Source organism: Tasmannia lanceolata, unplaced genomic scaffold (assembly GCF_043159265.1).
Source record: "Tasmannia lanceolata isolate RefF3 unplaced genomic scaffold, GAP_Taslan_0.1 ptg000024l, whole genome shotgun sequence".
In the NCBI taxonomy this organism is placed as follows: Eukaryota; Viridiplantae; Streptophyta; class Magnoliopsida; order Canellales; family Winteraceae; genus Tasmannia; species Tasmannia lanceolata.
Window position 1 is genome coordinate 877805 of NW_027518701.1, and position 25915 is coordinate 903719.

The 25915-nt window shown below is 38.9% G+C and overlaps 1 protein-coding gene across 1 annotated transcript in view; it reads left to right on the forward strand.

The window, feature by feature from the left end:
* Positions 1 to 23765, forward strand: part of LOC143857362 (GATA transcription factor 28-like) — a 43325-nt gene extending 19560 nt beyond the window's left edge. Inside the window, exons 4-8 of the mRNA XM_077367791.1 lie at positions 12235 to 12336; positions 12519 to 12624; positions 22185 to 22304; positions 22458 to 22529; positions 23272 to 23765. Coding sequence (XP_077223906.1) covers positions 12235 to 12336; positions 12519 to 12624; positions 22185 to 22304; positions 22458 to 22529; positions 23272 to 23355 — 484 coding nt within the window. The 3' untranslated portion in view covers positions 23356 to 23765. The remainder of the gene's footprint in view (positions 1 to 12234; positions 12337 to 12518; positions 12625 to 22184; positions 22305 to 22457; positions 22530 to 23271) is intronic.
* The last annotated feature ends 2150 nt before the right edge of the window (positions 23766 to 25915 follow it).

Consider the following 25915-nt stretch of genomic DNA (forward strand, 5'->3'; position numbering starts at 1 on the left):
AAGGCTGCGTACATCTAGCCCTCCCCAGATCCCGCAACGGCGAGATCCTCGTTCACTGGGCCGCCCTATTTTGTTTGTTGAAGTCATAAAGGAGTAGTAGAGTCTTTTACTATCAAAATCACTTAGGCTCTGTTTGGATGCCAATTGCAACGGAGCCTTAAGCAATCCCCAAGCAAAATAATGCACTTTTTGGTGTTTGTTTGCCAATTTAGCATCACTATCCATGGAGACTACTAGACAAGAATCATAGCTAATTATTGCTTGTCTGGTGACGTGGCACTCTTGAGCTCTTGTACCCTCCATGCCTCATTTCTCCAAAATAGTAAAATTCTTCGAGTAGAATTTTGCTCTCTCTCTCTATGTATTGGTAATGACACCCCCTCCCATTACTTACGAGATTAGCAACCAAACACTACTTGTCACTATTCTATCTGGTATATCCTTGTTAGATCAAACATTAAAAAAGTTTGTCTCCTCCCTATTGACTACTTATACCCCTAATCTACATGTTAACCATCTGCATCCAAACAGAGCCTCAAGTTCTTTCAATTATAAGTCTTTTAAGCACCCCTCCTCTCTCACACACATACGTTGACATGTATTATGAGAATTTTAAGCGAGAAGAGTCTTTAAGTCATTAGAGGTTATTTTAGTCTATTAGGTTTTTGTTTTAGGGTTTTGGAACTTTCTAGTTCTCTTCTTTTATTTTATATATTGTAAGCGTACGGCCATTGATGCTATGATGATGATGGTTGGATTAATAAATATTTTAGTTATTTCTTATTTGTCGGGGGTTAGATGCCTTTTTCTTTGATCAAGAGAGATTATTGATATGTAACTTAAAGTCTTGAAGGTGGCCTTCATTCCAAGAGTGAATATTGAATTGTCTAGGTGTGACGCTTAGATCGCGGTGCGAGGTCACAACTCATGGGTGCGAAGCCTTAGGGTGACCTGGAGTGATTCCAGGTATTTATCATCCGTTCTTTCTGTTTATTTTCTTCACCTGTTTTTCCTACGCCTTTCAACTTTCCCTTTTCCTTCAGCACTTTCAAATCCACCTTTCTCATTTTCTCATAATCTTCCGATTCCATTCCCTCTTTCCATCCCCTCTTAGTTTACAAACCCTATTAGCCGATTCTTGAAATCCATTCTTGATTCGATATTGGACCAAGAAACAGTCTTGAAAATCAGTCTTATTTCATCTCACGATCCAACGGTTTGTTTATGTCCAATTTTGGGGAGAAAATCCTACTCTACCATTTTGTATAACATATCCAAAATTCAAGTTAATCCAAAAGTCTGATTTGAATCTGGGATCAGATTTGAGCCATCCATGTCCTGTGTTGCATGGATTCTTTGCCACCTATGCCGAATCCACGTTGGCACATTTCTACACCCGAATCGGACTTGGATTCGCGCGGGACACACCCGGATTCTTATTGTAGCCGTGTCCCACATGAATCCTCTTTTTTCAGGCGAATCCAATCCATTATTGTTGTCTCATTCAAAATGTGAATCCTATATATCCATCCATGTCCAGTGTTGCATGGATTCTTTGTCCTCTATGCCGAATCCACTTCGACATGTCTCCACACCCGAATCGGACTTGGATTCGCGTGGGACACACCTGGATTCTTATTGTAGCCTTGTCCACATGAATCCTCTTTTTTCAGGCGAATCCGATTCATTGTTGTCTCATTGAAAATGTGAATCCTATATATTTTCCTTTTAACTATGTTTTCTTCTTAACTTTTTTTATTTGAAAGCACGAGCCATACTCTTGTTATAAAAGCCCTAGCGCCACCTTCCTCCTTCGAGACTCTTAATTAAAACTCTAAGGCCTCGACCCTCCACCCGAAATTCTTTAATGAATATACACATATTTATTATATTTAATTTTTAAAATTTATTTTGTTTAGAAATTACAGAATCCACGAATCCTACTTTTTGGGGTTTACTGAATCCAGCACCTCGAATCCGTGTCGGATCCCGACACACGAATCCGAATCCATGCAACACAGTCCATGTCGAATATCTGTTTATCTATTTTTCTTCTATTCCGATTGATGTTCTGATGATTTGATCGTCATCAAACTATAGTAAATCACCCTAAGGTTCAGATCCTAACCCATAACCCTATATCTACTTGATCCAACAGACAAATCTTCCTAGAAACCTAAGATAACTGATCTGATCTAGATTCACACCTGATAAGATCCTAACCATAACCCTATATCTATTTGATCCAACAAACAAATCTTCCTAGAAACCTAAGATAATCAATCTGATCTAGATTTACACCTGATTGGAGCTCTCCGATTAGTAAATCGCCTTCTCTCTTTCTCTCTTTTGAAAAAGATTAGACCACCTTCTCTTTCTCTCCTCCCATAGACCGTCATGCATAACCAGATAGGCCAGATAGAGGCGCCATGGGGATGGGAAGAGCCCTGTTGAGGCAGAGTTGGTAATAGAGAAAAGGTCTCCTTCAAGTCAAATTTTAATATGGCTCTTCTTTGTAAGAAAATTAGAGCCCTTCAAGCTGCAAAGATTCTCGCTTGAATTGCCTGACAATCCAAGCAATTGAAATATAATGAGTTGCTGATTTAACTTGCATCATATTGTTTTTTGGCTCTAACATGTTGAGAGTTCAAAGTGCAATATTGCTAACCTTGTGTATGAAGGTTTTGCTGTTTGGTTCAAGCATATACTTGATGCGAGGCCAAAGGGATGAGAAACTAGAAGGTAAAAATTTTTCAAAAAAAAGAAGAGAAAAAACTAGAAAGGTTAAATCAGCTTGATGCAGCAGAATAGGTATGGACAGGCCCATATTTTTTTTTGAAATATGATATATATATATATATATATATATATATATATATATATATATTGTAAATCATACGAAGATTACATAAGATAGGTACCAAGAGTCCCTCTATGTTTTACAACGTATGGGATCCAGGAGATCATACCCCGGCCAAAAGAAAGAAACCAAAAATTCCTTAAGTCACTTCATACTCATCCCATCCTTCGATTTAGATCCTTCTGAATTTATAACCGACCAAAAACAAAATGCCTCTACTCCAAGAGCCCTGAAAAACCTTACAAAACCCTGATATATACTTATCAAAAACTTGTACAATCTTCTAATAAAGATCTTTAATGAACTCCCCTTAAGATGAGCATTTTTATAATTCCGACCGAAGTCGCTCAATCTCGGATGCAAAAACCTCCTCATCTAGACTAATAGTCGAGAGCTCCGCATCGTTTAGATCCTTTTCTTCAGATGCCCCTTTCCGTTTAATCATAGCCTCTAACTTCTGAATCCCCGTCGCCTTATCTGCGTCTCATCGAAGAAGCCTCAGATTCTTTTCATCCGCCAAGAATTTGGTAAAAAAGGGGTGCTTATGCATGGGTGAGTGAGTTTCTTTAACATTGTGCGACCCGGTTATGCTAAAGAAGACTTCCGGCCTCCTATTGGCTGCCTCTTTAAAGAGTTTCCTTTGTCTTTTCAGGAAGTCCCTAATGACTTTTCTCGGCGTTGGTGATAATTTGGAGGCCAACTCTTCATTATAAACCATAGCTTTTATCCTGCACAGAGTTTTCTCCATCTCGATTAAGTCCACGGTTCGCTTCCTCTTCCGCCCCAACACCAGAGTACTCGAAGCAGAGGAACGGGCTGAGGGAGTGTCGTTCAAAAACTTTTACAATCTTCTAATAAAGATCTTGAATGAACTCCCCTTAAGATAAGCATTCTTATAATTTCGACAGAAGTCGCTCAATCTTGGATGCAAAAACCTCCTCATCTAGACTAATAGCCGAGAGCTCCTCATCGTTTAGATCCTTTTCTTCAGATGCCCTTTTTCGTTTAATCATGGCCTCCAACTTCTGAATCCCTGTCGCCTTATCTGCATCCCATCGAAGAAGCCTCAGATTCTTTTCATCTGCCAAGAATTTGGTAAAAAAGGGGTGCTTATGCATGGGCGAGTGAGTTTCTTTAACATTGTGCGACCCGGTTATGCTAAAGAAGGCTTCAGGCCTCCTATTGGCTGCCTCTTTAAAGAGTTTCCATTGTCTTTTCAGGAAGTCCCTAATGACTTTTCTCGGCGTTGGTGATAATTTGGAGGCCAACTCTTCATTATAAACCATAGCTTTTATCCTGCACAGAGTTTCCTCCATCTCGATTAAAGTCCACGGTCCGCTTCCTCTTCTGCCCCAACACCAGAGTACTCAAAGCAGAGGAACGGGCTGAGGGAGTATCGTTCAACTTTTCCATCTGGTCTTCTTCTGTTTTTTATTTTCCTCTACTCTTACTATTTACATAGGAAGCGAAGGGACAAGAAAGGTGGCTACTCCTACCTTTGTGAATTTGGGTCACCGCCTCAGTATGGCCACTGACCAAGGACCAAGTGTCCAATCTCAAACTCATTATAGCGTACAAAGATCTCATCATGCAATAAATAGGCATTTATGGCGCCGTAGTACTCGTTGCCATCCGACCCAAATCAAGGAGACCTCTTCGACTTCCCATGATACAAAAGACAGCGAAAAATTGAATACTTTAATAAAAAAGTTTTAAACTACCTTAGGTCCTTGTCCCAAAACAGAGATCTCAATTCTTCCTTTCTTTAAATGAAGGTAATCATTCCTCCGGGTAGCACCCTCTCTACAATACCACTGTCAAAGTCATTAAATAGTAGATGCGACCTTTCTTGATACTATCCCCAATAATACGCATCATCTAATTTCTCCCAAACCAGAGGATTGTGAGACCCTAGATAACCTTCATCCGAAAGCAGCACATGCCTTGGGTAGCTGGGAGAGCCAACCATAACTCATAGGGGTCATGGCAATACGTATCCTTTTATCCTCCAGCCATTCTGAAGAAAACTTTTTGGTAGTATTCGGCTTTTTCTTGAGAAATTTTCCACGAGGATACCCCCATGACGGTCGGACAGGTCCGCTACAGATCTTTGCTCCCATGCTAGTCTAGGTTTAAGCTTTCGAGCTCTAGGCTTTAACCCTGAAATTGATCCAAAAAATAAGGGTTGGGAGTCCCAGGTTTAGTGACTCCCAACACTTTCCTTGGCCTCGCAAACCTACCCTTCAGGGTCAAAATACGTGCAGATCTAGCACGCATAGGTGATTGTTTAGAGTAGAGAGCCTCCTGCTTGAAACCTTCTTTAGTGGGGCCAAATCCAGTAGGTAAAGGGCATTCTTGTCCAGATTGTTTGTTTGACGTTCCCAAGGCGTGTCCGTCAGTCAGAGAGGGAAACAGAGAGGGGGAAGGAAGATCACCCTGCAATTTGCCTGCCGCTTCAGCTGGACAGTGAAATTTGAAATTTGAATTCAAAGAAGCGGGCCCCAAAGGATCAACGGGCCTCCTGCCCTGGATTTCGAAAATCGGATTACGATCCCTCATAGGTTCTTCCTCCATGGAGAGCAGTAGGCCCGAACAGTGGGAGCACTCACAATGAGCAGCATCGGAGCCCAACTGAGGCCCAATATTCTGGACTTCGATTCCGACTGTGTAACAATGACTTGAGGTCCGAATCTGAACAAAGGAGGGGGATAACTTCCACCAAGGAGCAAGAATTTTAGCGGACACAAAGTCCATACACTGGTTATGGCTCCTTTCTATTTTCACCTCCAGAACCAGGCCAAACATATTTGCTAAGGCTTCAACCGTTGAAGTAGCCCATACATGTAGTGGGATACCATAGAAGTTAACCCAAAGTACTTCTGTACCTTGAACATATTCTCGGCTCCAGGTGGACAGAGAATTCAAATGATTACCCCAAACCTCATTTCCCTTAGCCAGAATCTCGCCAACCTCCTCCTCCGATTCAAACATAAACAGGACTTCATCCTTTGACAGGGTACATGGGCAAGGAAGGGAGGGGATATCCCAAGTTCTTTTAGCCCACATCCAAAGTTCTTTTAGGGTTCCAAATGTGTCCTTCCTCCTTCCTATCAAGCAAGATTTTAGGGTATCCAACCTCGTTTCCACCTCCTTACCCGAAATAGATAAAGCCGAGATCTCTCCCTCGAATGATGAGGAGATCACCCCAGAGTTAGGCCACCGGTCAACCTCCTTACTAACATTAGCCGATGGGCTTCCGGATTGATGGGATTCACACTAAAATGTGAAACATCTTCCTTACTGTCCAAATGGCACCGCCGACATCTGCCCCGCCGTTTGAAATTAAGGTAGTTGCAAGATGGGCAAAGCCAGTCCCCAGGCCTCCAGTTCGATTCCTCCTTACTTCTTCCTTTCCACATACCCCCCTCGGAGGTGAGGTTATGACTCGAGTTGGGTGATCCCGTTTCTTGTGCTTACACCATCGGCAACGACTCCGCCATTTGAAATAACAATAAGCACAAGCCAAACAAAATCAATCCCCCACCCGTCTTAGCATCTCCCTTCCTCTCTCCTTTACCCTCTTGACTTTTAGTCCAAGGCAGAGGAATTTTTGGATAGGCCCATATTTAATATATCTAGTATATATAATATGCAACCAGGTTGAAACAAGGTTACTTAATTGATTTGAATGCAATGGGAATGATCAAATATCAAATTCTAGCAATGGGAATGATCCAACAGTTTAGATCTTATCTGATTGTGGGGTTGGAGATGAATGTCTAAAATCCTAGATGAATGAATGATTGAGACAAGATGAGAATATCGATTAACTAGAAGAAATAAATAAAGGAACAACGGAGAAATGAATATGATCTATGAGAGACTAGATAGGCCAGATAAACTGATAGAGGGCACGGGGACATGAAGAGGTCTCTTGAGGCTGTTGGTAATAGAGAAAGGGTCACCTTCAATTCAAGCTTTAGTGTGGCTCTGCTTTGTAAGAAAATTTAGACCCTTTTAAGCCACAAAGATTTTCGCTTGAATTTCCTTCAGGCAATCCAAGCGATTGAATTGCTATGAGTTACTGGTTTAACTTTCATGATTTTTTTAACCTCTAACAAGCTGTGTTCGAGGTGCAATGTTGCCAACCATGTGTGTGAAGTTCTGACTGTTGGGTTCAAGCGTACACGTGATGCTGGACCAATGGAATGAGAAACTAGAAAGGGAAAATCTTGGATCTTCCTATTACTAGGTTTAAGATAAAATTAGGTTGATGTAATAGAATAGGTATGAAATGCTCATTCAAAAAAAAAAAGGGTATGAAATGCTCATATTTAATAGATATAGTATATCTAATATGCAAGTAGGTTGAAACAAGTGTACTTAATTGATTTGAATGCAATACGAATGATCAAACAATTCATATCTAACCTGATTGTAGGGCTGGAGATGAATAACTAAAAGGGGTTTTTGCAGAAGAAGTCACCTACTTTGCCTTGCTTGCAAAAGAAGTCTTATCGTTTGACAATTAACAAAGGCAGTTATTGCATTTGGATGGTTTTTTCAAATCCAGTCATGTCATCAATTTGTGATGGAAATACACACGGCATATTTTCTTACTTGGAAAATACCAAAAATGCCCTTTTATGTAAAAGACTAAAACGACCTCAATTTTAAACTTAATTGTATTAAATTAAATATGCCATTTATTTAATCTAATTAAGTGATAGGATTAATTTAACCTTTTTTAATTTTTCCCTCTTTTCATGGGAAAACTGGTCGCCTTCTTTCTATGCCCATGTGCGACTCCAAAACCCCCAAGGAGTAGTTGGTGAACAGATGAGGAGTGATAAAAATCCCATTTCCCTGTTGTCAAAATACGAAACTATGACTAAAAAAGAGGAGTCCATGGTAAAATTAGGGAGTTTTTTTGTCAAGTGCAATGAAGATCCAGTAACCCCTGTTCTTGGGCAGTGCACCCTGTTTAACGTCTCACTGCCATCATCCATGGTAAAATTAGGGATCTTTCTTTGTTAAAGTGAAGTTGAAAAAAGTGCAATGAAGATCCACTAACCCCTGTTTTTGGGCAGCACACCTGTTTCACGTCCCGCTGCCATCACCTTTTCATATAAGGGCATTTTGATAATTTTATATGCAATAAAAATGTCGTGTGTAGTTCTGTCACAAATTGACGACATGACTGGATTTGCAAAATGCAGCCAAATGTGGTGACTCCCCTTTGACTGCTTTTGCAAATAGTAGACTTTTTGTGTGTGTGTGTGTGCAAAAACCCCTCTAAAATCCTAAATGAATAAAAATTGGGAGAGGATGAGAATATTGATTAGCTAGAAGGTGAATAAAAAAATAATGGAGAAAATAATACGATTTAAGAGTTTACCTTTCAAAAAAAGAAACAAAGAACACAATCTGTGTGTAGAAACACAAAACTTAAAAATAAAGAATACGATCTATGAGTAGAAACACAATACTAAAGAATATAGAATCTATATACATGAGATTTTTTTTTTGGAAGTGGAAAAGAAATAAAAGGATGGAGTAAATACCTGAGATTAAGAGAACAATAAATGATAATTATGTTAGCTTCACACTAGTAACGCCCTAAGCATCGCACCCAAGGCATCCGACCTTGGAGAGTAGACAAAAATCCATGATTTTGCAATGATTGCTGAAAAGATTTTTTTTCTTCATTCATAAAGTCCGTCTTTGATGGACCTAGGGCTTACATATATAAACTTCTCTGTGACTTCGAGTCTCTTCTAGACTTATACTCTTAATAACAAATAAAACCCTAGAATGTAGTCCTTATTGACTTAAAATAGATAAATGTCTTAAATTTTAGTAACTTCTCACTTAAAAATTCACAAAAATAAACTAGCGACAAAAAGAAGATGTGGATTGTGTGGCCCCCATTATTAGCACTCATCCTACTAATAATTATTAACACTAACAGATAAAGGCTATGGAAAATAAAACTGCGGCTAGAATAATGTGAGCCCCACGAGGACTGGGCTCTTTAATTCTTGGCAAACAATATCTGGAATATATTGCATAATCAGCCCTCCATCCTTATTAATCTCTGATGCTCTTCAAAAACTAGTGGTGGTTCCTATGGGCCCCACTTCATCATGACTTTTAAAACAAGAGCTTGGACTTGATGCTCTCTCTTATGACTTCAGCCGAGTATGTTAAACTGATCCCTATCGTTTCTCCCTTGCTTGAAAAAACTCGACCCTGTCAAGTAAATAAAACTGTAGTGGTTATAAGGATCATTGATTTACATATTGAGATTCTACGAAATTTGTCCTAATAGCTGATAATGGTCGTCCTTCCATCGAATAAGATACTTATGATAACCCCTTCTAGTGTACATAATCTGCTCATCAAACACCTCTCCTATGTCTTCTTTAAGGTTAGGAACGGGACGTAAATAAATAGTCAGCTCACTCACTATAGCCCTTGGTAGCTTTTGTGATATCATTTTTGTTCCACAACTTCGGCATGCGGACATTTAAGTGAAATGGTTTTGGTTTGATAAATATAAATCTGTCAAGGCCCAAATATGATAAGCAAGAAGATCCCGGTGCTTCCGAAACAACATTCTTCCTAGGTATATTATATATCTGTGCTCTCTCATGGTCATTATCACCATGAACATGGTCTGCCAATGTGATTAAACGCATCAAGCAGTTGTATAGCAATTTCTTATGGGATGAGTCGGTGACTAGGAGATTCCACTTGGTCAAGTGGAAAGATGTATGTCAACCTAAATGATTTGGAGGTTTGGGAAAATATCATCGCCCAAAATAAAATGAAAAAGAAAAACCAGGTGGCGAAGAATCTTACTGAATATCTGCCGTGTTTTTGTACCGAAATATTTCCGTGATTTTACAACATTTTGGTCAGAGTTTCATACCCAAATCGAATTGTTTCGGTTTCTCTGATGCCCGAAATCAAAATTTAAAACCATGATTCTCTCTACCACTGCCTTAAGCCAACTACGTCTTCTACACCAGTACGCCTGCGATTAGAGCACGGAGAACGTTCTCCTAGAGTTTGCACCTTCGTTTGGACGACCCATCTCGACAAAATCCCTACGGTGGATCACTTGCGAAGTCGTGGGATGACTATCCTCGATCTTATACGCCTCGTGTGCATGCGTGTGGGGGGGGGGGGGGGGGGGGGGGGGGGGGGGGGCGCAGATATTAGAAAAAAGCATGCAAAAGAAAACTTTGCGGTGGGGCTAGGGCTATCAACAATTGAGAAGAGACTAAAGAAAACTTCGCGATAGTGAATGGGATAGCCTTGACACGTGGTGTTACTTGCTGCCCGTGTTTCACATCTCAACCAAATGAAGGTGGCACATGGATATGCGTAGAAGCATGCCCGCCATGCGTAGATTGTAAAGGAAACCACAATAATTAAGTTCCCAAAATATGGACCAGATTCAATGGACCTTGGAAACAAGTAGGAAAATGAATTAAGCGTAGAGGAAACAGCCTTGGCGCAACGGTAAGGTTGCTCCATTGTGACCTGTGGTCATGGGTTTGAGTCACGGAAACAGCCTCTCTGCAAAGCAGGGGTAAGGCTGCGTACATCTAGCCCTCCCCAGACCCCGCAATGGCGGGAGCCTCGTGCACTGGGCCGCCCTTTTTTTTTTATAAGGGAGGAACAAAGCTGTCACGGGAAAACGTTTTTGGAGGTTTGGTTAATAAAAGATTCATTATGGCACACCATTAGTGGGGAAAAATGTTGAAAAGAGAGGGGGTAGAGACAGAAAATGGTTCGGGGACATGGCGGTCAATTTTTAACTTCGTATCATAACTTGGATGACTGTCAAAAGTTGGGTTTAGTGTAAGGAGGAGGGGATGGATTAGCTTTTGAGAGGTTATTTGATTAGGTGAGTCCCTGCTTTGCCTTGGCTTTCCTGATTTATATCTTTTAGTAAGCCATAGAGGGATTAGAGACTTAGTCAATTTGAGCCGGGTACATTCTTTCACCTTCTTCATGAAATTTTCTAAAGGATTCACTTGCCGACCCCAGCTAGTTTGGGACAAAGGCTTAGTTGAGTTAAGTTGAGTTGAGTAAGCCATAGAGTGGTGAGAATTCAAGATAGATATGAGGAAAGGGGGGATAGGCCCATTATTTGGGTCATTAACCTTTGGACATACACACTGGGATTGACATCCTAGACTGCATCATTGGGTCTTGAGAACCTGATACTAGGATTTGGATCCCAGTTACTCAACGATATACTTATCGGTAAAATCTTTTTTCCAAGGTTGGTGGAGGGAGGTTCACAACACATGCTTTTCTTGGCTAATATTATGGTGCTCATTAGCTCCCCTTAGAGTTGTGGCTTTCTTATTTACGATGGCGACGAGGAAGATGTTGGAAAGTTACTATGGAGATTAGCACCCTATGTAGTCCTACGACATCTATGGAGGGAAAAATTCTTGTATTTTCAAGGAAAGGAGTAACTTGTGTGGTAAGATCATAAATGAAATAAAAATGGACTTAATTAAATGGACACAAGGCAAGAACTCCTTGAGAACTCTATCTATCAATGAAGTCAAATTGGAAAGTAACCATTGGGGAGAAAACATATCAGTCAAAATCCTTAACCCGTTGGAAACCTCCTCCATTGGAATTCATCAGACTAAAATTTATTGGAAGCACAAAAGGTAATCCTTCTCAAGCTGGCATTGAGGGCAGCTTTAGAAATCACGTAGTCATCACAACTTATTCTGGCCCAATTGGTGACACTGATTCAAACTAAGCGAAAGTAAAGGGTCTTTTAATTGGGCTTCGATTTTTTTAGGAAGGCACTGTTTGAAAACTCATAATTGAAGGAGATTCCAAAAATGCAATCTCATGGGCTCAATGATGGTCAGCGGGCCCATGGAGACTCACGTTTCATACTCAAGGTACTTCATTTATGTTGAAGGCTCAGACCTAAGCTTGACCATAAACCAATATCTTCTAATGACATGGCTGACATGTTGGTAAAGGAATGAATAAAAAGACCAGAATTAATGATGAGACATACATTTCCGCTAGTGTGATGTGTAGTGTAATGCGTGTGTGAGAGCTGTACTGATCCTGGGACAACTCGTCCTTGGCTGCTTCTGCTTTGTATCACGCAGTTTTTTCTATTAACTTCTGTTATCGATAAAAAAAAACTCATTCTCATGATGCTCTTTTACTATTACAATTTGCTTTTGCGATTGTTTGATGTATGAATTTACCTCCTTTTGTATTTATGAAAATGAATTATTAGGATACCTATCCAACAAGTACTACTTTTTTTCTTGAATGAGTGATCATCTAAATTTACTTGCATATTTGACCTTTAGGATGCATCGTAAGAAAGGCCAGTTTGCATCATCCAATGCAAGTTCTGAGGAACCGGTATCGCCTCCAGGTTTTGAACCTTCACAGAACACTCAAGTGACTGCGTAAGTTTCTGGCCATCTTTTGTCATGTGGATGTTTTTCGTTTGGTCGGACGTAATCATTTCTAATGAATTTTGCATGAATGGAACTTTCTTCAACTACTTTTGTGTTTCTTTCAAGGTGTTATTATACTTGTGCTTCGGTTGTTGTATCTTGTTTTTCTAATCTTTATGTGGTGTATGCAGATGTCAACATTGTGGCACTAATGAAAAATCAACTCCGATGATGCGTAGAGGGCCTGCTGGCCCGAAGACCCTATGCAATGCTTGTGGACTGAAGTGGGCAAACAAGGTCGGTATAAATCTGGAAGGCCGAATGTCGTGGTTATTTCTCAAATGTATTGTATGTTTCGCTATGCAATATTAAATTTTTTATTTCCACTACATAACTGGGACATGCTTTGGTGCATAGTTAGTTAGAACTTCTGGGAAAAAATATATATTGGTTGAGCATATTTCTGAGATTCTGACCTTCATGTGCCTATGTTAAAACATCTATATCTTGTCTCAATTTTTTTGAGAACTATACTGATGATTCTACATATTTTGTGACGTTCACATGTTGTGAGTCTCAAAATAGAAAATTAAGTCACAAAAATTATGATAATTTTTAAGTAATCTGAGTTGTTTTCAATATATTTTGAAGGAGGTCTAGATGGATAAAACTGCAGATGGGTTTCTCTACGTCGGTTTCTATTGTCATGTTGATGCTTGGTTAAGATTAGGAAGCTTTTATTTGGTAATATATGTGGCTAGATTGACTTGGTAATTGATAGAGGGCATCTTGTAGGTGGGTTAAGCCTTGTTTTCAGTCTATAATTAGTTCCTTTTTAGGGGATTCTATGTTTTATATTGAATTGTTCAAAGTTCAGAGAGCTGTTGCTCCATTTTTACGTTTAGTATCAATTATTTTCTCTCTTGATTTCTTTGTCTTAATTTGAACCTAGCCCCTTCATTTACAATAGTACTACACATTGTGCTTGTTATATATGGATTGGTTTTGTACATTTTTTTGGGACCTGATATCAATGCTCCTTATTTGATAATCACAGCCCACTTGCTTGTCATTTTATTTACAACGAACCAAATAACCCTACACATATCTGATTTGGATTTCTTCTTTCCATCTCATTACAGCCCTTACCAAATCCTAATATTTCTAAGTCCTCACATTGATCAAAATAGCCTTTCATGCAAGGTTTTAAAATTTTGTCTCGGCTGCCATGGAAATGAAAACCTTTCAGTTTCTGTTTGGAATTTCGGTGGAAACCTGTAAAATCACAGAAATGTATGGAAACATATGTAATTGATAGAATTCTAAGATGAAACTTCATGAAATGTTATAGGAGGTATAAATACACACTTAGAAACTCATTTATGCAAGACAACCATCCGTAATGGTTTAACCATAGTTGTCGGAAACTCCTTGGGCGGGGGGAAACACTTTTCGCCTAAAACGCGTTTGTCGCAGGTGGGAAACTCGTTTCCCCTAAAACGCGTTTTCCGCATTTCGGAAACGTTTTAGAAACATGATAACAAAATTGGACAAATGTTTCTGAAACACATGGGAAACATATGAGAAACTTATGTAAATCATGTGTGAAACACGTGATAAACGTACGCAACTCTCGTAGAAAATGCATGTGAAACATGTGTGGAACTTACAAAAATCATTTTGGAAAAAAACACTTATTGTGGAATAGATATTAAAAAGGAAAAGAATAGCAGATATTGTAATAAAAAAATAAGAACAATTCAAATAGAAATTTGAAATTAACAAAATTTAAATCTACAAAACCACATATTTCGTGTTATCCTTGTGTTTCATGTATGTTTTTTCTATGATTTTCTATCGTTTTCTCGTTTCTTGTTTTCCCTATATATTTTTCATGCATTTCCCGTTTCCGTTTCACGTTTCGTTTCCTGAATTCATTTCCCACCCTAGTAACTACGGGTTTAACATCGGCACCTAGTAACATGCGATGTCCCACATGTCATGTTTGATCATTTAGACATGCAACATTTCACATGTAATTCGTATAAATATTTATACATAATGCATTTTTCTCGCAGGTCGGAAACTCGTTTCCCCTAAAACGCGTTTCCTGCATTTCGGAAACGTTTCAGAAACATGATAAAAAAATTGGACAAATGTTTCTGAAACACATGGGAAACATATGAGAAACTTATGTAAATCATGTGTGAAACGTGTGATAAACGTACGCAACACTCGTAGAAAATGCATGTGAAACATGTGTGGAACTTACAAAAATCATTTTGGAAAAAGCACTTAAAAAATTGTGGAATAGATATTAAAAAAGAAAAGAATAGCATATATTGTAATAAAAAAATAGGAACAATTCAAATAGAAATTTGAAATTAACAAAATTTAAATCTACAAAACCACATATTTCGCATTTTCCTTTTGTTTCATGTATGTTTCTTTTATGATTTTCTATCGTTTTCTTGTTTTTTGTTTTCCCTATATTTTTTTCATGCATTTCCCATTTCCATTTCACGTTTCGTTTCCGAATTCATTTCCCACGCTAGTAAGTAGTAACTATGGGTTTAACAATGAACACCTAGTAACATGCGATGTCCCGCATGTCATGTCTGATCATTCAGACATGCGACATTTCACATGTAATTCGTATAAATATTTATACATAATGCATACTTCACATTTCACACACCATTTTTTTTATAAATATAATTATGTAACACTTACTGATAGAGCATACTGCTAATATATGTGTTTCGGGGCGATGAAAACTGAAACACTACGGTCGTTTCCTGTCATTTTCATTAGAAATTTAAAACCATGCTTTCATGGTCTTGAAGGGAAAGGTTTCAGTTATTCAATGATTGAATGGGCTGTTTCAACTACCATAGACAATCTCGAAAGCACTCCTTCAGGAAGATGCACATTCTCACGACTCCATTGGCTCTGCAAGGGGGCAAGTTGTTTTGTGTACATGCATATGCATCTGTGTGTGTGTGGTGGGCGGGCTAGCCCATAGTTTAAATTGGCCAGATCTGTGGTCATCTTGGCATAGCAAGAGATCCCAAAACTCATTGATCAAGAGAAAAAGAAAAACTAGTCTTTTTTCATTTTAAGAAGTTTTGATTGTTGGTATTTGAATTTCAAAGATTTCTTAGTTTCCAAAGCCACATGATTCATTTTTAAGACAGTGAATGCAATAGGCATTATTTTAGTATGGATAGATGCTCTAAGAATAATTTTTTTGGCATTCTAATATCTTAGTAGGTTAATGTAAGTTATGAGAAGTTATTCTAAATTGGGGAGGGGATTTTTATCACTGCTTAGGGGAAGATTTATGGAAACCTCTTCCTTATGCTATCACATGGTCCATTTGGAAGTAGGGGTGTGCATTATTTGGTTAAAACCGAATTAACTGACTGAACCGAAATAGTTCGGTCATTTCGATTCGACCATCAGGTTAGTCGGTTCGGTTTCGGTTTTCACATTTTACAAAATCTGGTTTTCGGTTTTCCCAATAATTATTTTGGTTTTTCCGAAAACCGAAGTTCTATAGTCCTATTCCTTCGTAGGAAAGGTAAAGAGAGTACAGGAGGTTGTGCCAGGTGGGTTCACATCATGAAGACTCAGTGGAAGTAATACACTAGCCTCGTTTTTAACTCAAACAGCCCCTCTAATGTATTTAATATTATTATTTCTTTACACTAAAGGGGTTGTACCGACTACCAAGTAGAAAAAGGGGCGAACATATAATTTCCAGCTTTTAATGCATAGTTGAAAAATCATTGACTGGCAGCCTGTGATAGTCAAAAGTGCTGCAAGGAGTTACATCACATTAATGACTGATTAACTGTCCATTACTTTTCAATTTATGGAAAAATGATAGCTCCACGCCTTTGAGAATACCTAAACTTTTGTTGCAGGAGCTTTCATTAAAGTTTATTTTCTTTATTTACACTATACACAAACATCTGGTTTGTTCTTGGGATTTTCTTCTTTACATGAGGAGAAGATATGGCCGAAATAGCACAAGTATTTGTATCCAATCTTCTTGATGCAGTGTTTGGCAAAGAATCGGCATTACAAGACATTAAATCCATATGAAGTTTTGAGGAGGAGGTCTTTAGGGTTTGAACAGTATAAAAAAGGGGGGGTGGGGGGTGGGGAGGGGGAACTAGAAGGGGGTTTCTCATGCTCTCTCTCTCACTCGATTTAGTTAACAAGAAAGAGAAGAGGAGGCTAGTCATCTCTCTCAGATCCTCCACCTCCACCTCCACCATCACTGTAAGTCTCTCTCTCTCTCTCTCTCTCTCTCTCTCTCTCTCTCTCAATTTGGTCTTTTCCTTAGGAAAATTGCTGTGTTGTGGTTAGGTTGTTCAATTCGGTTTTACCCGAACAACCAAAATTTTTATTCGGTTCTGTTCGGTGTCAACTAAATTTGGTTTCGGTTTCGGTTCCAATTTTGGATAACCGAAATAATTTCGGTTTCACGATTTTGGTTTTTTCGGTTCGGTTATAACCGAATACGAACCCCTATTTGGAAGGAGCGGAACTCACGCATTTTTTCAGATAAGTCGCAGAATTGGAGGCACATCGCTTTGGAAATAAGGCTAGCACTTATCTCCTGGGCTAAGGCGAATGGCAAAATCACCTACTCAACAGGTCTGGCTTTGAAAAATTGGAGCGCTTTAGTGCACGAACGATTGCCTCGGAAGGAAATCAAACCAATATGGGAGCCGCCGGGGGAGGGATGGTTGAAACTTAATTTTGATGGAAGCTCTTTAGGTAATCCCGGCCCCGCGGGTTTTGGGGGACTGATACGGGACCGGCGGGCATCTGCGACACAAATGAGGCGGAGGCAAGGGGTCTTCTATTTGGACTCAGGTGGTTTGCCTCTCACAATTTGGGACCTCTTATCGTAGAGGGGGACTCCTCCAACGTAATTGCGTGGGCTGTTAATCAAGGTGGAGGGCCATGGAGAATACCCAATATCTTAGACGAAATTCGGGACTTGGTGAAGAGTGTTCGCCCTCATCTTACGGATCGGAGGAGAACTGCAAATTCCTCTGCTGACGCCTTGGCAAAAGAGGGCGTCCATCTTCCCTCTACCAATGTAATTTTTTCCGCTTCTATGGCATCTACGCAGGCATAGTCCTGCTGGGCTGCCATTCTCGCTTTGTACCGGCACATCTTGTCCCCACCCATTTTTTTCTAATAAATTTACTGTTAATTTTTTTTAAAAAAAATTTAAGTTATGAGAAGTGTTTCTACTTGTTTTGGGAGTCTTGGGTTTGCTATTTAGGGCTAGTATATATATATGGGAAAAGTTACAGATTTCTGCATGTTATGTCTGTGAGGGGTTTTTCAGGCTTGAATAAAATTCATGTCGCTGCTTTTAGGTGCTTCATTTTGATCTTCTAGTTTAAATTTCTTGTTGTTCTTCAAACTCCATTCCCTCCTGATCCTTCCAGAGAACTGCATAAGGTGGCATTAGTAAGTTCATCTGGGAGCTGTTATTTTGTGGTCTTGGCAATTTTTTAGGCATGATGGATTCTAGTCCAAACGAGCAAACTTGTCGAGTGGGCTTTTGTTTAGCATCAAAAGCTGATCGCAAGTGCTGTCACTTCACGGAATTGGGTTCTTTTTTTTGTCTAGGAAGATAGTAATCTCACGTCATTAATGAATGCCATATCTATGATCCCCGTGCTATAGGGCATAGAAGTCGCATGTATTTTTTGTGCTGTACAAAGATGAACACCGTGGGTATGAACGCTGCTCTCTTTCTTCAAGGAAGATAGTAATCTCACGTCATTAATGAATGCCATATCTATGATCCCCATGCTATGGGGCATGAGCTTAAAGAAGAGACACCACGATCTTCCTCTACAGATTCTTCCTCACATGTTCACACGAAAAGGATCTTTACACCCATATGAAAATAATTATACTGGTCAACACAAACTTAACCAGGCATTGTCAGCGCAGGTCACAAGTATTAGAGATCCTATTTCCTTTTCAGAGGATACTATCGCCAACAGATGGGTAGAGGCCATAGCAGGGGAGTTGAACGCGTTGCATAAAAAGTATAAACGTGAGATCGTTTCTTGAACCCCTGTTAAGGATGTTGTTGGATGTTAATGTGTTTACAAACTAACAAAAAACATGATGACGCTAGAGACAGATCGATGGCACATTTAGAAGCAAAAGAATATAAACAACAAGGACTAAATTATCATGCAACTTTTAGTCCTTCTGTAAAAAGAAACCTGTGTCACAAATGGATGTCAAAAATGCATTCTTTGCATGGTCATCTAAAGGGGGAAGTATATGTGTAACATCTTAGAGGGTTATAAAGCAACTAATAGGGAAAGATTTGTATGCAAACTCAAGCAGGTCATCTATGAACTAACACCTGAAGTGTGGTTAGATAGGCTACACGTTGCTTTCAAAGTATGACACTCAATGTGGAACCCATTTAGTTTACCTTGATGACATTATGCTTACCAGGAGTGATATGGATGAGATAGTGGATGAAAAGGAATTTGCGAAAAGTTTGGGCATGAAAGACCTTGGAAAATTTTGTTACTTCCTAGATGTTCAGATTGAGCGCACCAAGGAGGGGATGACAATGGCTCAAAAGGATGCATATCATAGATCTTAAAAGGGTTCAGTGATGAAAACGTGCAACCCAATTTACACACTGATAGTATATGCTAAAAAATCATAGGGAAGGAAGGTGAGACACTCAGTATGGCACCCATTTTAGTTTATGTTGATGACATTGTTCTCACTAGGAGTGATATAGATGATATACAGAGGATGAAAAGGAATTTGAGAAAAGATTTTACCCTGAAAAACCTTGGAATTGTGTTACTTCCTTGGTGTTGAAATTGAGCGCACCAAGGAGGGAATAACAATGACCCTAAGGATCTATATCATATATCTTAAAAAGTTTCAATGATGAAAAACTGCATACCAATTTGCTCACCGATAGTATATACTAAAAATATGTTAGAGAAGGAAGGTGAGGAAACCAAAGTTCCCATATGCATCACAATATGGTAGGCGCTCTGCGATGTCACATCAAATTAGGTTTGTCAGCATATGCATGATCCTCAAGAGGAACATCTACAGGCAGCGGAGAAAATTTTGAGATGTATAAGAAGAACTACGAGTAATGGTTTATTCTATGGGAGATGTCAGGAGAACACTACATTTATTTGAAAGGAATCATATGCATTAACTTTTGAATCCGAAAAATTAGAATAAGAATCCTTTGTTCAAGAATCTCCCAACGAAGCCAAATCCGAAGCCGCGGCATATGGGTAGTCTAAGATTCGTCCTTTGCTAGCAGCTATAGTTGCGCCAGTTGGTTAGTAAAAACCTCCCTCTTCGGCTAACCTGACGCAGCAAGCAGAGTTCACTACGTGCTAAAGGTACGCTTGCTCCATATTCAGATGCCGATTGGGTAGAAAACCCAGACACCAGATGGTCCTTCTCTACTTATTGTGTTACTATGAACATGATTTCAAGTCTCGCTTTTGGTATGCATTTCGATTGTGATGTAAATAGAACATGTCAGTTTTGGATGGAAAATTTGGTGAAAATTCTATAAAATTATGGAAACATATGGAACCATATGAAAATGATGGACATCTAAGATGAAACTTCAAGAAGTGCTAGAATAAGCACAAGCACGCACCCAAAAACCATCACATAGGCAAAAAAACACCTGCTGTAATATCGAACCCTTACTGAACATGTCTCTGATAATTCACTGCAGACTACATTTCACACGTAATTCATATAAATATTTATGCATAATATACACACATTTCACATGCAATGCATATAAATATTATTATGTAACACATATAGTACACACAAACACCTTCACGGTTTGGTTTCGGTCTTGGCATGTGTTTTGGTGGGGATGGGAAGGAAAACATTTCGATCATTTTTTTTAAACAATGATATATTATTAATGAGAAAGAAAACTCGCAACTGAGGAGCTTGAGAGCACCAAGGAAGGCTAAGAAAACAATTAGAAAAAGAGAGCAATCATAGTCAAGGAGGCTAGAAATCGAATATCTCCAACTCTGGGAGATCGACTCTGGCCTAAGCAAGCCTATTCGCCTCCTCATTTCCCAACCTCCGGGTATGCTAAAACCGAACCGATAGATCCTCTGCAGAATCCAAAGCCAGATATCCATGGCCCGGTTTGCCAAAGCTAGAACCGTCGAAATTTAACTTCACCCTGCCAAGATATGGGGGGGACTCCATCTAGGGGCCATCACCACCTCTTGATCCATACTCATGCTAATCTTCCTACAACGAAGGTTTTAAATTTCGGTTTCGGCCTCCCTCATGGATATTTCATCAGAAATTTAAAAATATGATAATAATTTTGTTTTTTTTTTTAATTTCCACCGAAATTTATTTTGGATATTCAGTGGAAATCATAACATCTCAGTGGAAAAATTTAAAATTTCAATTGACGTTTTTAAAATTTTGGGGAAATTTTGTAAAAAAGGGTAAAAACAAAATTTCAGTGGCTAAATTTCAGAATTTCACTGAAATCTTGTAAAAAAACGATTTCATTTAAATTTCGTTTCGGCCGAAACGACAGCCAAAATTTAAAACAATGCCTCCAACATCCATGGCCGCTTACAATTTAAAGTAAGGTAGAATTCTACCCAAGAGATTGTTAGCGATATAATCCTCTCATATGAGTGGGATGTTTTGACTTTTTTTTTAATGTGCGAGCATTTTGTTTCTTCCGTAAGACCCAGAGAACGAGCTTCGATAAGACTAGGAAAAAAACAATAATCGAGAAGATCGGCAGAATGAGCAACTTTTTTTCTGTTGTGTCTGTTCAATGGAAATTTAGCTTTGGGGGGAGTGCTAAAGTATTGGTGTGGTTGCTGGCATTATTGTTATTACATTTTAGTAGCATTCTTGTAATTTCTGTTCTTTAGGGTTTAGTATACAAGACATCATGAAACACACTTTATGGTCGCCTGAAAGTAGAGAATGGGTTCCCTCTCCTTTATATTCTTATCAGATTTAAAAGTCCCTACCATTGGAGAATTAGACAACTCTCAGACCTAAATGACAAAGATGAACTGACTAAAGAAGCTGAGGAGGTAAGAAGACTAATATGTAGTCACAAACATGCGCGCGCTTACACACACACACACATGCACGCAGTTCTCTTTTAAACAGAAAACTTGTCTGAGGGGCAACTTCCTCGTGTAAAGGAAAGACACACCTATGACATTGTGGGCAGCATACATGAACTAATCGTGATCTGCGTTGAGCATATTAATGCTGCTGATTGCTTTTCATGGTCGCAGATCTTAGGCCTGCCTGCCTTAAGAGAAGTCCCATGGCGACTTTTATCAGAATTAAGCTTCAAACACTGACAACAGTATCCATTTATCCATTTCTGATTAATGTGTGGTTGCTCTAATACGTTCTTAAGGCTAATGTAATCAGGATTTTCAATTTTCTCTCATGTTTGTTGGCTGCCTTTGCTACAGCCAGGTTTGATTTCTCACTGAGCTAGATGGCTTTCAGTCATTTAATGTAGTTTCATAATTAGACTAAGCTCTTTTATGCAACTCTAATCTCTAGGCCCAGCTTCATGATTATCATCACCATTCTTTGGTCATAGCACTGGTGAATTTGAGTTATGTAAATGTACTGAAGTGGTAACACGGTTTAAATGTCTAATGCATTGCTCCTAGAATTAATAAGTTGATGCTCTTGGCGTTAAGAAGAGTCCATGAGAAAACCCCTTTCTAGCTTGATCATATCTATTTTTTTAACTTATTTATTGGGGTTTTCAGGGTGTTTTGAGGGATCTTTCCAAGGCTTGGGGTACCCCGTATTCTTCTCCTAACCAAATTGCATTATCAGCTTCTGCAAATCCAAGTCAAGGGGAATCATCTGCGAACCCAATTGAACAGGTATATTTTCTTAGCAACAACCAATGTTTTGGAAACCTAGTTATTTGATGTAAGAACAGATCAATTGTTCGCTGAATATTAAATGCGGATGCTTGAAACTGTCTTAGAGTTTTTTTTCCCGTATACCTTTAACCTTAGTTATGGGATGTACAGGGAACTTCAAGCGACCTTTCCAAGGCTTCGGCCATGGAAATCCAGAATCCTTCTGTCAACCCAAATGAGCAGGTATGATTTGTTAGTAACAACCAATTCTTAAAAGTCAGGATATGACATGGTAGGCCTAAACCAAAACCAAGAGAAAATATTGTACAAACTGGAAATCTTGGTAATCAAGAAAAGGCGGAAAATAGTGGTAGATGGAAACCTCAAAAATATTTTTTTGAACAATTGTTTGTTTTTTAATAAAAACCAAACAAACGAACTTCAGTTATACAAACTAGCAAACTGAAAGAAAAATAAAACTTCAGAAAACCGACCATTTTGGCAGGCTGCACGTCAGGCATCTACTAAATCAGTACATTCAAGCCCAAACTTGGCTAACTTTTAAGGTCTATGGTTTTCTTCAGAATGGATTTCAGAAACTATTATGAAGAAAAAATAAATAAATATCAATAAAACATACAAACTTCAGTTATACAAACTAGCAAAATGAAACCGAAAAAAACATAAAGAACAGAAAACCGGCCATTTGCCAGCCTCCACGTCGGGCATCTACTAAAACAGTACATTCAAGCCCGAAGTTAAAATTTCAGCTCTATGGTTTCCTTGAGGATGGATATCGGAAATTAATATGAATAAAAAAATAAATGTTACTCACTGAAATTGAGTGAGAAATATCACTTCCCGTTGTGCTTCAGTCTTTTTTCTTTTTTTTTGAGAATTCGCCAAACCTAACAACAAGAACATGAAGTAGAGTTGTATGCCTATTCTTTTTCGCCATTGATGCCATTATGTTTGTTTATTGCAGAGTGAAGTGACTGGTACTGAAATTCACAACCAGGCAGCCAGTGTCGTTGCAAATGACGAGAAACCAGCCGTAGAAGCTGTGTGAGAGTGCGTCTGCATTCCGACAGTCTAGCCATGCAACTCAACAAACATCATCATAAGAAGTTTCTTGTCTATAATTTTATAGGTAGAAACCCTGCTGGGGGTTTTTGAGTTTCGAAATACCATTTTAGAACCTTGGTCAAAATATATGAATTCATTTGGCTAGGGTGTCATTGTGATCAAGGCATGTGGTAGGGAAACTGAGAGTAGATAACAATCTTGGTTTAATAGTTTTAGGGCCCTAGTTTAATTATAACTTGTATTATCTTATAGTGGATCCATATTTGTTTGGTAAGAAAACCCTCCCATATCAGCAGATAAATTCTCTTGAATAAACATTTGTCGTGTTTGAGAAACAAAAGATACTCTGCAACTGATACTCAAATATCAATTATACTTGTTCTTCATCTGAAATGGCATGGGAATATTAGACTTATATATCTGCCTTGGTGCCATATTTCTGCTTATTTTCTAGTAGGATCAGAGGTCGGATCGACGCTCTGGATTGAGCCCCCATTTGGGGGCGTATGGATTGATTTTGCTGCTACCTGTGGTGCCTGGATTATGGTTTTCATGTGCTTGTGGGCCTAATATATTTAGGCTGAACATAAGGATTGGGGGATGATTATAACATTTACCGACCATAATCATACCCTTTTTCTTCTAAATTATGGAATTATCTGTTAGTTATGTTTTTCTTACAACCAAACAGGAGCTTATGGATTGGTGTTTTGCCATATTCTTAGGCCCTGTTTGGATTGCAGGAATTTTCTGTAAAAATTGGGAACCCAAAAACTTTTCTTAAATTTCTTTCAATACAAACAGGCCTTAAGAATTGGCGTTTTGCAGAAGATATCCCTTGACTTGGGGCTCACCTTGTTCAAAGATGAAAACCATTGTACCAACGTTGCACCAAGAAAATTATAATAAAGATGATTTTTGGTCTAGTAACATTGGGGCCCAACAAGTTTGCATTTTTCATTTTTCGAAATATATATACACTGGGCCCACCTGTTAAATGGCACCTACCTACATACATTTTAATAAAATTCATTTGTGCCACTTTGTTCTAAGATCCAAAGCATTCATTTCTACCAAAAATCATCTCCATTGGATGATCCTATCCACCTGATCTAATACGAGGACACCATATATAAATCTCTATGGATCAGAGTTAGTATCATCCTAGGAGATGATTTTTGGAGCATGGCTTGGGTAGAAACAAATGAACGGTTTGGATCTTTAAACAAAGTAAGCCCAAGTGATTTTTTTTAAAAAAAATATACACTTTTTATAGTGTCCGCCGGCAAAGATCTAAAACCATTCATTGTTAGGCCCCACTAAGGGTTCACCGCTGTGAGAAATTGAGAATAAGTATGGGGCGGTGATACATCCGCATTTCACCGAATAACCCAGTATTTACCATATTACCCTGTCAGGAGCGGCCCAGTGCACGGGCTCCCGTCATTGCGAGGTCTGGCGAGGGCTAGATGTATGCAGCCTTACCCCTGCTTTATCGTATTACCCTGTCCATATAAAATAAATGTGTGACAAAGAGGTGAATGATATATTGACCCTATTTCTCACTTGGGACATTCCCATACAGTGTAAAAGTGTAGTCATAAGCATGGTTTCAAATTTCGGACGAAATCTGACGAAATCTAATAAAATAATATTTTATCAGATTTCGACCGAAACTCGAAATAAAATACCGCTTCGACTATATGTGATTTCGGTTTCGGTCGAAATTTCGGACCGAAAAATATTTAAAACCATTGTCATAAATACACTAGAGGCGTAGTCCCAAGTAAACAGTAGGGCAAATATATCACTACTCGGTATAATTTGTATTTTTAAAATAATCACTTGGGTTTGCTTTGATCGAAGATCCAAACTGTCCATTTGTTAGGCCCCAACATAAATGGACCTACCTGTTAAAATCATCTCCATAGGGTGATCGTAACCCTCCGATCTACAGATACACGACATCATATATAAACGTCTACAGATCGGAGCGTTACGATCATCCAATATATACTATTTTTGGGCCACAACCTATTTACATTAAGGCCAAACAACTTTACTATAATGTATTTCTTAAAAAAGTAAGTGTAGCCACTTGGGATACCATACTATCTACTTTTTGTGCCATAAATTAGGTGAGACCCACTGTATATTGCATGATGCCCAATTTTTTTTCAAATACACGGGAGCCCACCTTGTTGGAAGATCCAAACCATTCAATTGTTGGGCCCACATGTAAATAGATGGTGCCCCAAAAATCATTTGCGTAGGATGATCCCAATCCTCGAATACGTAGACAGACTATACCAAATAGAAATTTTATGGAAGATGGTTCTGTTGGCCTTTTTCCGGTCCTTTGGAAAGAGAGAAATGCACGCAAATTCAAGAACGTTGCCTTCAGTGCTCCTTCCTCTTTCCCCCAGAATCTTATCCTTAGTCATTTCCTGGGCCGAAGTCCTTCCCAGTTTCAGTCTATATACTTCCTCCAATTGTAGGCGTTGTTGGAGAGAGATTTGCTGTGATAGGAGGTTCATGGAGCC